This window comes from Myotis daubentonii, chromosome 7 (assembly GCF_963259705.1).
Source record: "Myotis daubentonii chromosome 7, mMyoDau2.1, whole genome shotgun sequence".
Lineage (NCBI taxonomy): Eukaryota > Metazoa > Chordata > Mammalia > Chiroptera > Vespertilionidae > Myotis > Myotis daubentonii.
The window spans coordinates 1,879,178-1,893,715 of record NC_081846.1 but is presented as its reverse complement, the minus strand read 5'-3'; the positions used below and the strand labels follow the sequence as shown (position 1 = coordinate 1,893,715).

The window sequence follows — 14,538 nt, the reverse complement described above, 5'->3', positions numbered from 1 at the left end:
AGCTAAGGGAGTCAGAGCAGTGAGGCGGCCGGACAGCGCGGTGACCTGCACACCCTTGACTCACTGACCCTCTTGGCCGCGGTGTCCTCATTCACAAAATGGGGACAAACTCCTGTCTCGGTGAGAGTGAGACGAGGAGAGCAGCCCGTGGCTGGCACCAAGGGGACACTCACAGAATTCATGCTGAGACGGTGAGATGAAGTGACGAAATAGTCACAACCAGCACACAGAAGGGCTAACCCACCCAGGACGGACGGGGGGCGGGGGGGGGGGGCGGGAGGTGGGGAGAGGGGAGCAAGGGGAAGCCCTCGGGGGCCACTGGGATGGGAGCACGGGCGGCGGAGTCCTCACCAGCACGCGCCCACGCACCTTCCTCTCCCATGCCGGTGGCTGCGTGCCAACACGTCTTCTCATCTCTCACGGTAACTCAACCCAATGGCCCCTCTCATGGCAATGTGATCACATCAAGCTTGAGACAGGAGAGTTTTTCAGGAAATCTATACATACTGTGCCAGCAAGTATCTGTACTGTTTTGTCAGAGAGGCCAAGGACTTCTCTTGTCGACCAGATTCCTCGCTGCTTTCCAGTTTTGGGTAAATACGATTTTTGTAATCTATTTACAAGTTACTGCTCTACAGAAAACATTTACCCTGCACTCAGTCCATGTGCCAGATCCTCTTAGTACGCCTGGTGGTTTTGTGTTATTTTCTTTGCGTGTCCTGGAATATAACTGTCCATGAAGTGAAATGCATTTTCCTTTCCTTTTCAATACTGTTACCGATGATTTTCATTTTCCTTGATCGCCGTATGTTACAAAACAATGAATGACGGTGACAATATGCATCCATATCTTATTCTTAATGTTCATGCAACATAAGGTTTGGGCAACACAGCCCACTACTATTGCTCTACTTCAGATTTCAAATTCGAGCAGGTAATTGCCCCCAATCTGCCTGTGTCCCTGACCTCTGTCCACGGAGAAGCCCCGTTACACCACGAACCCCCTCTTCCTCCCCACTTCATGTTTTCCCCTGAGGGAGCAGACATTCTTTAAACACCCCTCCGATCCGGCGATAGCATTTCCAGTGCCTCCCCTCGGAGACACTGGATTATAATTTATCATTACTGACCACCTCCACCACCATCACTATCATTATCTCTGTGTCCTGATGCACTTCAAAAATACGTATTATGCATCCTCATCATTTTTATTTCTGCATCCTGATCTGTTTCAAAAGTATTGCTTGTGCATCAACTAGGCGTCAGGGTCAATTCTAGGCACCAGGGACCCAGCAGTGAACCAACAGACCAGATCTCTGACCCGGTCACGGTGCCCCCGCCACCCCTGCTCGATGACCAGGGGGTCTGTGTGCTTCTCCCGGGCTCATCCATCCCACTCCTCCAGAGCCTCCTTGGTGCACGCCCCCCAGTGGGATCGAGCCTGCAGCCCAGGCCTGTGCCCTGACCGGGAATCGAACCCTGACCTCCTGGTTCATCGGTCGATGCTCAGCCACTGAGCCAGGCCGGCCGGGCTGTCTTTCTTTTGAAAGACATCTATTTTTGTGTTTTCCCAACACTTGGCGATCATCACTAATCAGTACCACTGCATCCTCACTGTAACGTGTAATTAGTTCATTTCAACCCTCATATTTGCTGATTTTATTTGCTTTCCCTTGGCCTTTAAAAAAATAAATCTCTACATATTCCTGGGCCGCTTCTGAGAGTATTTTCCAGCTGCCACTTGAAAGCTCTAATCCCGGTATTAACATAGATCTTTGTGTTTCATTGGACCATGTCTAAAAATTTAATAACCCGATTAGTGGCGATAATTCCAAGTCATATAAAACACTCCCCTTCACATACACAGGATTATGCTGCAGTATATTAGTTTTCTGAAAAAGAACTACACGCACTTTTATTTACCCTCATATGTTTAATTAATATATCAGGTATTTACACGTGTTATTTTCACACTGCAGAACTGGCATTTGAAAGAAACCTTTACCCCATGTACGTGTTATCTTAAACATGACTAAGTTGAAAGTAAGCTACTTATTTTTTAACCTATTTCTTGTTTAAGCATTTTGTGACATGCCATTGCAATTCCTTGTCTATCGGGCTAAATAGAAAATACATACACTGACTCAGTCCTGAAATTATTTTATTTTCATTTAAAAGCAATAATGAGCCCTGGCCGGTTTGGCTCAGTGGATAGAGCGTCAGCCTGGGGACTGAAGAGTTCTGGGTTCGATTCCGGTCAAGGGCATGTGCCTCGGTTGCAGGCAAATCCCCAGTAGGGAGTGTGCAGGAGGCAGTTGATTGATGCTTCTCTCTCATCGATGTTTCTGACTCTCTATCCCTCTCCCTTCCTCTCTGTAAAAATCAATAAAATATATTTAAAAAATAAAATAAAATAAAAATAAATAAAAGCAATAAATGACCCTAAAATGCCTGGGTAAGTGAAGTATGGGCAAGAACACGATAGCTTAGCATCAGGAGACTTACCTGCCTCTCATTTCAGGGCTCATCTATAATAATAAAAGCGTAATGTGCTAAGTTCCCGTTCATCCATTCAACCAAAGTGTAACATGCTAATGATATGTTAAGGCCGCTCAACTGCTCGCTATGACATGCACTGACCACCAGGGGGCAGACACTCCAACTGGTAGGTTAGCTTGCTGCTGGGGTCCCGCCCATCCGGACTGAGTGAGACGGGTCTGAAAACCAGCTTCGCAGCCATGACTCCCCTCATTCCCACCCGCCGGCATCTGTCACGCCCAAGTGCTTTGGAGAAACAGCTATCGCTTCCCATCAGAATGAGAGAGAAGGGGGGCTAACCTGGCTCACAGTCTGCCCTCCGCAGCGGCCTGTCCAATAGCGGCCTTTATCACCGTCATGCAAACACGTAGCTCACTCAGCCAGGGGAGGGCTGGGGGGCGCGACACGCCTGGGGGCACCGAGGGCACAGAGGACAGGGAAGCCAGGCCCACCTGCCATCAACAGGCTCCCTGGACAGACCCGCCTCCGGCTGCCCCTTCACCCGCTAAGAGCCCCGGAGTTTCCAGGGTCAGGTTTCCCAACCGAAATACACGAATCCTGACATCTTGTCAGCTTCATTTTCAGACAACACGCTCCCTTGGGAGCTCTCTCTCTCTTTAATTTTAATATATTTTTATTGACTTCAGAGAGGAAGGGAGAGGGAGAGAGAAACATCAATGACAGAGAATCACTGGTCAGTTGCCTCCTGCACGCCCCCTGCTGGGGACGGAGGCCGCAACCTTGGGCATGTGCCCCGACTGGGAATCGAACCTCCGGGTTCACAGGTCAACGCTCAACCACTGAGCCACGCCTGCGGGAGCCTCCCCGTGGTTCACGTGGGAAGTTGGAGCGTGACGTTCCCGCCACAGCACGGGGGGAGGGCGGACGCGCTGACCTGTTGCTGCGCTGCGGGCATTATTTTGAGATTCCCTGCAGTTCCAGATCACGGCGGTGATTATCAGGGGGAAAGGTGTTGGGCAAGTTATGATAAATATTTTTAAATGTTTTAATTATTTTGTGAAGTCTGTGTTGACATACATTTAAATCCAGCGAGTTAGGATACAGTGCGTGTAAGTTTCTGAGAATTAACTTACATGCACATGTGTTAGTAAAACTTTATATCATACAGTCTCGTCAAAACAGACATGACGCCGCGTGGCTCGCTTGGGGACTCGCGGGGCCTCAGCGGGTCAGAGCCCTCAGTCACGGGTGGAGCGGGTTTCTAACGTGTAGATGCGTCTACGTGCGCCACGCCCTGGAGGGGCTGCTCGGGGATATAACTCCTCATTCGGGGGCAATGGATGCAGCGGGAGTGCGCCTTTCATTGTCAAATCGAAGGCAGGCAGCTGCGCCTTCAGTGAGAGAACTAGCCTCCATCTCCACATCCAGTGCAATCGCAGGCCCGACCTCAGGCGCCTAATGAGGAACGCGCTCTGGTATTTTCCGCGGCTCCAACAACAAACCTGCAAGAGCGTCTTTATTAGCACCGAGTCCGGGCCCAAGAACCATTCTGAGAAAACAGAAAGTGAGTGTGCCAAACGCACAGACAACCTCCCATCAAGAATGGCCCTGCCCGGCCTGTGTGGCTCAGTGGCTCAGCATCGACCTAGGAGCCAGGAGGTCACGGTTGGATTCCCAGTCAGGGCCCAGGCCCGGGTTGTGGGCTTGATCCCCCGTGTGGGGCCTGCAGGAGGCAACTGATCCATGATTCCCTCTCATCATTGATGTTTCTATCTCTCTCCCTCTCCCTTCCTCTCTGACATCAATAAAAACATTTAAAAAACAAAAAAGAATCACATTGACAGCCATGGTGTGATCATAACAAATTAGATGCTGAGGGAGCACCTCCTGCCAGGGCCTCAGACGTGCCCTCCCCTCTCTCCCTCCTCCCCCTGGCCCTCTCTCCCTCTCTCCCTCTGGCTCTCTCCCTCCTCCCCCTGGCCGGTGTGACCTGCTAGCTCCCCTCCTCACAGCTCCCACCCCTTTCCCACCGGCCGAGGCTCCCTATGCATTAGGGCGCTGAACAGAGTGCCTGGCATCGGGCCGTGGGAACTGTGTGTCTGAGGAGAGGGGCGTTGGCAGGTGAGAGTGTGGCCCTGGCAAGCCCGGTGCCCAGGAGGCGGGGACGGGGAGCTCCAGGTTGGGTCTGCAGTCGGCTGGGGAGCGGGGACGGCCTGGAGGCAGGCATGTTCTGGAAAGAGGCAGTGACAAAGAACGCTTGTTCTTTTCGGTCCTGGCGAGTTCTCAGGAGCAAATTGCTACAAACTGCTCATCAGAAGAGCAGAAGCCATCAGCAGGGGACCCGGGGTCGTCCTTCCTCACAGAACAGGGAGTTCTCGGAGGGAGACGTCCTCTGCTGACACGGAGAGACCAGGGCTCCTGTCCGACGCCGGTGGCTGCTGCGTGCGGCCCTGGTGTGTGTGTGTGGGGGGGGGGGGGGGCGCTCGCGCTCTGAGACGCTGGGGTCTGGGCGCCCCTGATCAGCTGCAGCGATGGGCACGGATCCACTTCCTCTAACCGCGATTTCCTGATTTGTAAAGTGGGGGCCATGAGAGTAAGCGAAGTGGGTCAGTTTATAAAGAGTTGGTATGGCCTGGCCGGTGGCTGAGCGTCGACCTAGGAACCAGGAGGGCAGGGCTCGATTCCCGGTCAGGGCCCAGGCCCGGGTAGTGGGCTCCATCCCCAGTGTGGGGCCTGCAGGAGGCAGCCGACCCATGATTCTCTCTCATCACTGATGTTTCTATCTCTCTCCCCCTCTCCCTTCCTCTCTGACATCAATACAAACACATTTTTAAAGGAGAGAGTTGTCACGGCATTGCCTCTGCACAGGACGGACACAGGGACGGAGACGGACAGGTGCCTGACAAGTCACACGCGGTGGGAGCGCCAGGGGGGCAGGGACACAGCGGGCGCACGAGCGAGTCAGTCGCACACGCCAATGGCCAGCCTGGCCCTCCCCCACGGGGCCGATGAGAAGATGTGACTCAGGAGGAGAACAGCTGGAAGGACAGGGTGTGCGGGCGAGGACGTGGAGAAGGCAGGGCTTTACCAGAACAAAGGGCTAAATAAACTTGACGCCATCAAGTCCTGCGAAGCAGAGGACACACAGAAAGCCCTGCTGCGAGGGGCCTGCCAGGTGCCCGCTGCCCGGGGAGGGCTCGGTCCGCACAGCCGTGCTCCTGAGACCTGCTGAGACCTGCGGCCCGCAGATGGCAGATGCGGTTACCCAGGCAGCACCACACGGAGGACTGTCCAGGCCCCGCAGCTCTCGCGGTCCTCAGGCCTCGCCCTGGGTGCGCTCGGCGCTCATTAGCTGCCCGTTGGCGGCGGGAGCAGAGGATCCAAGCCAAAGCCCCCGCTGGTGCTCTCCTATCAGCTGCCCGCCAGACGGGCAGGAGGGAGCAGACGCCGCTGGTGAGAAGAGACGGGACCGGGGATCCCATTGTTTCACTGCCCGTGTCTCCAAAACCAGGAGCCGCCCCACCTGCCCCGGCTTCTCCAGGACAGTGCGCCAACGCAGGGCTCTCTCGCCCTCTTTTTAAAATGTATTTCTATTGACGTCAGAGAGGAAGGGAGAGGGAGAGAGATAGAAACACCAATGATGAGAGAGAATCAGGAGGCTGCCTCCTGCACGCTCCCCCCGCCCCCCCCCTCCCCCCCCAGGAATTGAGCCCACAACCCGGGCCTGTGCTGACAGGGAACCAAACCCTGACCTCCTGGTTCACAGGTCAACCCTCACCACTGAGCCACTCAGGGCTAAAGTGCAGGACTGTAGGCTCACTCTAGAGCAGCGGTTCTCAACCTGTGGGCCGCGACCCCTTGGGGGGTTGAACGGCCCTTTCACAGGGGTCGCCTAAGACCATCGGAAAACACATCTATAATTACATATTGTTTTTGTGATTCATCACGATGCTTTCATTATGTTCAATCTGTAACAATGAAAATCCATCCTGCATGTCAGATATTTACATGACGATTCATAACAGTAGCAACATGACAGTTATGCAGTAGCCACGAAATAATTTTATGGTTGGGGGTCCCCACAGCATGAGGAACTGGGTTAAAGGGTCGGGCACCAGGAAGGTTGAGAACCGCTGCTCTAAGAGGAAAAGTGTGAAGGCTCCTCCGAAGTTCGCTGTCGAGCGGTTCCTGTGCGGAGATGCTGACCTGAGCTCCTTGCTACACACGTGGAAGGAAGGACGGGAAATGCAGTGGAGCCCCTCACGTGTCCCACATTTCCCTGAAACTGCAGCCAGCACAACCGGCACATGCTCACGCCGCTGCTGTGCCAGCTGCTCTAGAGCCGCGGCCGCCGACCGGAGGGCCGGGGGCCACTGCGGCCCGGGAGCCCGCCAGGCTGGGGCCGCGGCTCCACATCAGCGCGGGACGGGCCCCTGGCCCATCGGCGCCCGAGCGCATCTCACCCACCGCGCCCACGGACGTGTCCGCTGCCCGACCCGAACGCTCGTGAACGTTTCACGTGACTGTTTGCTTTGCTGACTTCCTTCTGTGGCACAGCTGTCGATATCTTTATTTCTAAGATCCGAACTCTCTCCCACTCATTCGTAAACCGGTAGGAACACTGCGCTGAAGGGCAATTTATCACAGTCACCAAAAATAATCCCAGAAACATTAGCAACATGATCTTGTTCTAATACCACTTCTCTCTGCCATGACTCATTAGGCCACGTAATGTAACTTCCTCTCCTCATTAACTTCTTCCTCGTAAAACTTCCTCACAGTCTGCAGGGGTTGGCACCGATGTCCTTGCATTTCTCCGGGTGACTGTAGGACAAAGGTGACCCACGCGTTGGCATCTTGCTCCATGAAAACTCACGGTAGGCGACGTACAGGCAACATCTTCACGTGGACTAGCAGATCCATGGTCACAGTGGCCCAGAGTTCAAGTTAAAGGTAGCTCTAATGGGCCCTGGCCCGTGTGGCTCAGTGGATAGAGCGTCGGCCTGCGGACTGAAGGGTCCCAGGTTCGATTCCAATCAAGGGCACGTGCCCGGGTTGCAGGCTCGATCCCCGGTGGGGGGTGTGCAGGAGGCAGCTGATCCTTGATTCTCTCTCATCGTGGATGTTTCTCTCTCTCCCTCTCCCTTTCCTCTCTGAAATCAATAAAATATATACATTTTTTAAAAATATATTTTATTGACTTTTCACAGAGAGGAAGGAAGGGAGATAGAGAGTCAGAAACATCGATGAGAGAGAAACATCGATCAGCTGCCTCCTGCACATCCTGGGGAAGTGCCCGCAACCCAGGTACATGCCTCCGACCGGAATCGAACCTGGGACCCTTCAGTCCGCAGGCCGACGCTCCATCCACTGAGCCAAACCGGCCTCGGCAAAATATATACATTTTTTTTAAAAAAAGGTATAATTGGAACCTTTCAACCCTATAGAAACCCCTTTTTCAACATGAGACATTTCAGAAAAATACACGGACTGTGGTTAGTTTCCCTTGGAGGACAGAATCCGACTACGATCGGGAATAGTGTCACAACAAAACGGAGCCAGCTCCTTGCAATGACGCGCTTTCCTACATTATTGTCTGCGGTTTTCACAGTCTCCCAAGGGCTGAGGAAGCCTGTCTGAGGGCGAGGAGGGTCCTACTGAGGCAGTTTCCCGGTCAGTTAATAAGCTTCCCAAGCTCCATCCTGGCAGCCCAGTCCTCACGTGGCCTTCGAGCCACTCATAAGCAGGCGGTGACTTCAAGTGTATGGGTTTTACAGAGGAAATATTTTAAACCTTTTTTTTTTTTTTTTTTTTTTTTGCTGCAAAGTCAGCAAAAAGCCCTAGTTGCTTCACTCCGCACGCTCACGGTGGGGAGCAGCTCGGGGGTCCGGCGGCCGTGTGAGTGCTTCCTGTGCTGACTCAGAGCGGCCCCATTAAGCCCCATCGACTTTCTGTCCCCGGAATTTTTAAAAACGTTTTTCCTGAAATAATGCCTCCTACCCAACCTCATTCTATCCCAGCACCCCGTCTGCTAACCCGCAAGCTCTTCCATTCTCTTATGAAAATAATTTTCTCTTTTCCCCGCACTGTCTCCCCGGGTGAGTTACTTGAGTCTGTCACACTCTCACCCTCCCAAACTCAACTCTTCAGTTCATTTCCGTCTCTCCCACATAGATCTCTCTGAAATCTACTTTAGGTTTGGTGTTCACGAACACCAAATTAATACCTTTTTAAAAAAAAAAAAATGTTCTTATCGATTTTAGAGAGAGAGGAAGGGCGAGGGATAGAGAGAGAGAAACATCAATGAGAGAATCATTGATCGGCTGCCTCCTGCACGTCTCCTACGGGGGATCAAGCCCTCAAGCCCTCAACCTGGGCATGTGCCCTGACCAAGAATCAAACCGGCAACCTCCTGGTCCACAAGCTGGTGCTCACCACTGGGCCACACCGGCCGGGATAACACCTTCCTTTAAAGACCATTTTGTTCATTGCATTCATCCCTCCAGTTTTCCAACCATGAATCGAATCTTTGAAGACGTGGAGTATAGGTTGCTTCTATGTGTTAAAATGCAGCAACTGGACAGAAGCTTCACCCCAAAATGATTTGTTTTGTTTGTTTTCTTAATGGTTTAAGCTCTGTTTGTCCCCTTTTTGGCATGAAAAATGACATTCATTAAAACTGCAGCTCATTTCTCTCATCCCCGGTTAGTTTCTATATTTTTCGGTGTAATGCAACATTAAAATGTTTCAAGGACACTCATTTGTTGGTTATTTTATTTCCTACAGACCATGATTCCGCAAGTCACTTTAACAAGAACCCAAATCATCTAAAGACAACACAGGCATAACATAAACAGAAATTGCGAAGAATACCGCTTTTAAAAAATCACTTATTTGGAGGCAAAAATAACTTCCCTATACTATACCCTACAAAATGACTTTATTTATGCAAACTTTTCTCAGGGATCATACACCAGGACATGCCAATGCGTACACAAACTTTCTAAGATCAACCAGGAATTACTAACGTCATCATAAATAGGTAACAAGTAAAATTCAGTAATATTATAGGAACTGCTTTACCTTTGCATTGTAGGGAATGTAGTGTTTTGATAAAGCTTCAGGCGTGTGCATCCATGTTTTGTCTGCAATGAGAACACACAGCGTTAACTTCAATCACAGGCTCTGAGGGCGTCATTCACGCGCTAGCACGTGTGAGGAGTCTGATGTGGGGAGAGCATCTCCGATCCCCAGGCAGACATGAGAACAAGGCGACTGACAGCGATCACGGCACCCTCCCCTTGATCTAAAGGCCCCTGCTTTTCCTGCCAAGTGTTTTCAAATAATGCAAATGTTACTGCGCCCCCTGAGTAATTACACCAATTACGTGACTAATTGTGTGATAACTTTCTCTTTTTGCTCTCATAAATTACAGGTTATGTTTCTTAATTCTCTAATGAAAAAAGTCATTTTCTCTTTATTCATTATTTAGCAAAGAATGAACAACTTAATAAAGGGAAATTTTAATATTAAGCGAATAACTGCATTTATATAAAACAGAAATAAGTCAACCTACTTAGGTCCATTTAGAAATCAATATGATATTAGGATGATTTTTTAATCTAAGCTTAGAGAAACATTAATTGTGAATCTACTATCAGCAGTTTTTTATATAAATAATCTTAATTTGAAATGTTTTAGATCAGAGTAACAGAATATTGGAAATAAAAGTAGCTGAAAGGATAGAAGACATTGAAACCAATTTGGATTGTATATTCTTGATAGAAATATAAAATATACTTTTCATTCCATTTTTAAATGTTATACATTCCACATATCATCCCAAATATTTTGTGGAATGCATAAATGAGCAAAAAACAAAAAATATTAACGTTTAGTCAAACCAAATGTTGTTGGATGAAAGGATGCATATGAGTGGATCAAAAGAGAAGTAATACTTAAACATTGAAATCTCAGTGCTATGCACTATGACTGTATCTACTCTCCAGTATGTTAAGTGTTAAGGAAAATAAAGTGTAATTGGTTAAATTATTCAATCACATTTGTTCACATGCTATATTCATATGTTTTGTTACTAAATTACTCATTTTTGTGAAATAAATAAATTTTTATTTTAAAAAATTCAGATAGAAAGCTAAGGTAAGGAAAGGAGTTACATAACAAATACATTTGTTAAAATGTAATCAGTGATTACGAAGTTGGACTGGTTTTTACAGAACGATGAACAACTGTGCCGAATGAGGCACTGGGTCTCTCTCAGACCCGGGAGCTGCCCCACACCATCAGGGTCTGGCGATAAATCAGTGAACACTCAGGGAACAGCAGACACACCCGACCCGAGGCGGGTGGTTGGGGACCACGAGGAAAAGCCACTCCATGGGGATCTCGGGCAGCAGCCTGTTCCCCGGCTCCGAGGCACCAGGTGACCCGGCAAGGCTGCGGCTGGGGCCTGGTCAGCTCTGAACCGCGGTGACGCGGCGAGCCTCACCCCAGGGGACCGCCTGGCTGTGTCAGAGCAGGGGACACACTGTGCTGGGGCTACTGATCGGACAGAGGAAGTGGATGTTATACTCGCTGGGGCTGCCCTTCAACTCCCGTGTCAGGTATAATAGGGATTCCCTCGTGCAGCTCCAAAATACGCAATACCCGGGTAGCAGGCTTGCTCCCCGGTGTGGGGCATGCAGGAGGCACTCAATCCATGATTCTCTCTCATCATCGATGTTTCTTTCCTCCTCTCCCTTCCTCTCTGAAATTAATAAAAATATATTTAAAATAAATAAAACCACGGGAAAGGGAATTGCAAGCAAATAAGAAGAGAAGTTCCAGGAGGATTTTTGTGTTTGTTTTTAAAAGACAGCGTGACTACAGTAACAAATGGAGATATCGGGCCTTATTACTGTATTACCACATGATTATTTGTAGATATTGTTTTACTGGTAAAGGAATTAAGGAAGAAACATTGTTTTACTTTTGGCGTATGTTTTAAGTCAGAAGCAAGCTACAGACCACAATGAATGTCGCCCAGCCTCACCCTTATCAAGAAAAGATAAGTAAGATGATAATTTCCCAGCTCCCCAGGGCCCAGAAGCACCTCAACCCCCACAGAAGGCACGAGTCCTGCCCACCCAGCCAGACGAGCACATGGCTCCTCACAGAGAAGGCGGGGCCTGGAGCGATCCCATCATGTTTCCACACAACTTGGTTGAAATGCTTTCCTACATTGAATCAACTACCACACCATTTCTCGCTATCTGTCCTTTATCTAACGTAGCCTCATGACCATATGACCGCATGACCGCATGACCGCCTTCCCAACACTGAAAGGCGAGTCCCATGACCAGGCCCAGGCCCTCCGCCCGGCTCCCTACTGCGTGGCTGGAAGTCCTACTGTCAACCCAGCCCTTCTCATCCGGCAGGTTCCGCGTGTCAATCAGCTCTGAAAACACACTGTCCCCACTCTGGCTGGTGTGGCTCAGTGGATAGAGTGTAGGCCTGCAGGCTGAAGGTTCGACTCCCGGTCAGGGCACAGGCCCGGATTGCAGGCTCCATCCCCAGTAGGGGGCATGCAGGAGGCAGCCGGTCAATGAGTCTCATCCTTGATGTTTCTCTCTCTCCCTCTCCTTCCCTCTCTGAAGTCAATAAAAATATATTCTTAAAAAGCCTGTTCCCAACAGCGTGGAATGGAACAGAACAGTCACTAGTCAGACGATGCACTGGGACTGTGGTCCCCACCTGCTGGCTTTATTCCTCAGCCATTTTCTGGACGTATTGCTCTACCCGCCCTGAAGGCGGTGACACCAGCCAAGTGTTCTGTCTTCCCTCTGAGTGCATCACAGTTGGTAAAAGGCCATGTTTTCCTCCCCCCTAAAATATAAATGACACTGTTTCTTTCATTCCAATACTGATAATTTTATTACACTTATACTTATTTTAAATCCCTATCTTAAAATTAATAATGAACTTATTTTGGCGTCATTGCTGTCAATTCACCTATCATCCATCCTCACATATTATTCAGTATAAAGAGAAGCAGCCGCGGGCGGTGGCCCAGTTGATGGAGCATCGTCCCCTACACCGAAAAGGCTGCAGGTTCGATCCCAGTCAGGGTACATAGCCAGGCTCTGGGTCTGATCTCTGGTCGAGGCACTTACGGAAGCAGCCAATGGATGTTTCTCTCTCACACTGATGTGTCTCTCTTTCTCTCCCTTCCTCTCTCTGAACGTATCCCCAGGGGAGGATTGAAAAAAATAAAAGCAAAGCAGGCTCACACACACACACACACACACACGAGTGAATTTACATCAAGGTAAACTTAAGCAAACTCAAAGATGTTAGTGGTTTCTGGCTACATAAGGTGAAGTTTGAAGAGATTTCAGATCATTTTAATTTTTGCAGTTTCGCACCACAGAGTAAAAATGCCAGAGAGCTTGCCGTCACAAATGCATTCTGAACCGGGTACATACATTAAGCAACTCCTCTCTTGCACTCGGGTGACAGCCAAACGGGTACCTGGCAATGTTTGCAAATGCGTGTGCTCTAACTCACTTCACTCCTGAGCCCCCTGGTTTGATAACAGGAAGAACTGACGGCTTAACATCGCTATTTGACTTTCATCGGAATTCATACCGAACTGACCCCAGGGCCATCAGATGGGCACGCTTACCTTTCTTTCTGCTAAAAGCACGGTTCATGATGGGGGTCAGCCGAACAGTTCGCTTCAAGCACACTTTATGCCCTACAGAAATAACAAGATCATAAAGAATCAGTGAAGAAGTGCTGACCAAACTCCTTTAAGCAAATGCATTTAAAACTTTTAAAATACTTGCAAACACTCTCCCAAAGGACACTGGGTAAGAATAAACATGACTACTCAAATGTATGGGTGGCCCAGCAGCTAGGATTCCTCCAAAGTTCCTAAATTTTCTTGGTTTTCTTCTATTGCACATCCATCACTAACGATAGTTATTTGCACATTTGAGGGGGATCTAGTAAGCAGACCAACACTGGGGAAAGGCCACCGAGAGTCTTCAGGGAACAGGGCCTGCCGCTCACACGAGAGCCAGCAGCGAGGGCGGGACATGTCACAACCCATGGGACATCGATTAGATTGACTAACAACTGTCTTACTTCAGAAGTAGAAAAAAATGAAAACGAAAATAAATGATGCTTTGGACTCACTTAACAAATCTTAACAACAAGACCCCCAAAATTAAACTTTTCCAAGTAACTTCCTTATATCCCATAATTTTGTTCAAAAATATTTTAAGAGCTATAAAAATATTCAATACCCAACATGGTAAAATCTACAATTTCTGGAAACAAATAAAAAAAAATCAGGCATGCAAAGAAGAAAAAAAAAATAATGGGGAGAAAAATCAATGAAAACTGATCCAGAAGAATGACACGGGTGATAGTGGTGGCAGCCACGGGCATTCGGAGACACTCCACCTGCTCAAGAAGCTGGGCACAGAGGAAGCAGAGGCAGAGACGAGATACAAAAGCAACCAACTCCAGCTTCCAGAAATGAAAACCACAATGTGGGGCATAGAGAATACACTAGATGGGAATAATGGTCGATAAGATACGGCAAGAGAAGAGTGGTGAGACTGAAGACACAGACACAGCCACTCACCTACCTAAAGTGTAACAGACAGAAAGAGGGAGGGAGGGAGGGAGGGAGGGAGGGAGGACCACTGAATTGTGGAAAAACATCAACTTGTCAAACAGTCCCTGAAGGAAAAGAGAGAAGAGGAGCAGAAAAATATTTGGAAAAAAAAAAAGAAGGCTGAGAATTCTCCAAAAATATAAACCCAAGGATTCAAGAAGCTTAACAAACCCCAAATACAAGAAACAAGAAAACTACACACATATCAAAATCACATTTCTTAAATCCAGGGAGAAAGAGGAAATATTAAAAGCGGCAATAAAAAAAAAAGCACATCACATACAGAGGAACAAGATTAGAATGGCAGCAGTTCTCAATATCTTTAAAGTATGGAAAGATCGCCCTAGCCGGTT

At 49.0% G+C, this 14,538-nt stretch overlaps 1 protein-coding gene across 3 annotated transcripts in view; it reads right to left on the bottom strand.

The window, feature by feature from the left end:
- Positions 1-14,538, bottom strand: part of GULP1 (GULP PTB domain containing engulfment adaptor 1) — a 151,279-nt gene that overhangs the window by 29,875 nt on the left and 106,866 nt on the right. For all 3 annotated transcript variants that reach the window (XM_059702532.1, XM_059702530.1, XM_059702529.1), the window contains exons 3-4: positions 13,184-13,255; positions 9,583-9,644 (exon numbers count right to left, since the gene is read on the bottom strand). In XM_059702532.1, coding sequence (XP_059558515.1) covers positions 9,583-9,644; positions 13,184-13,211 — 90 coding nt within the window. In that variant the 5' untranslated portion in view covers positions 13,212-13,255. The remainder of the gene's footprint in view (positions 1-9,582; positions 9,645-13,183; positions 13,256-14,538) is intronic.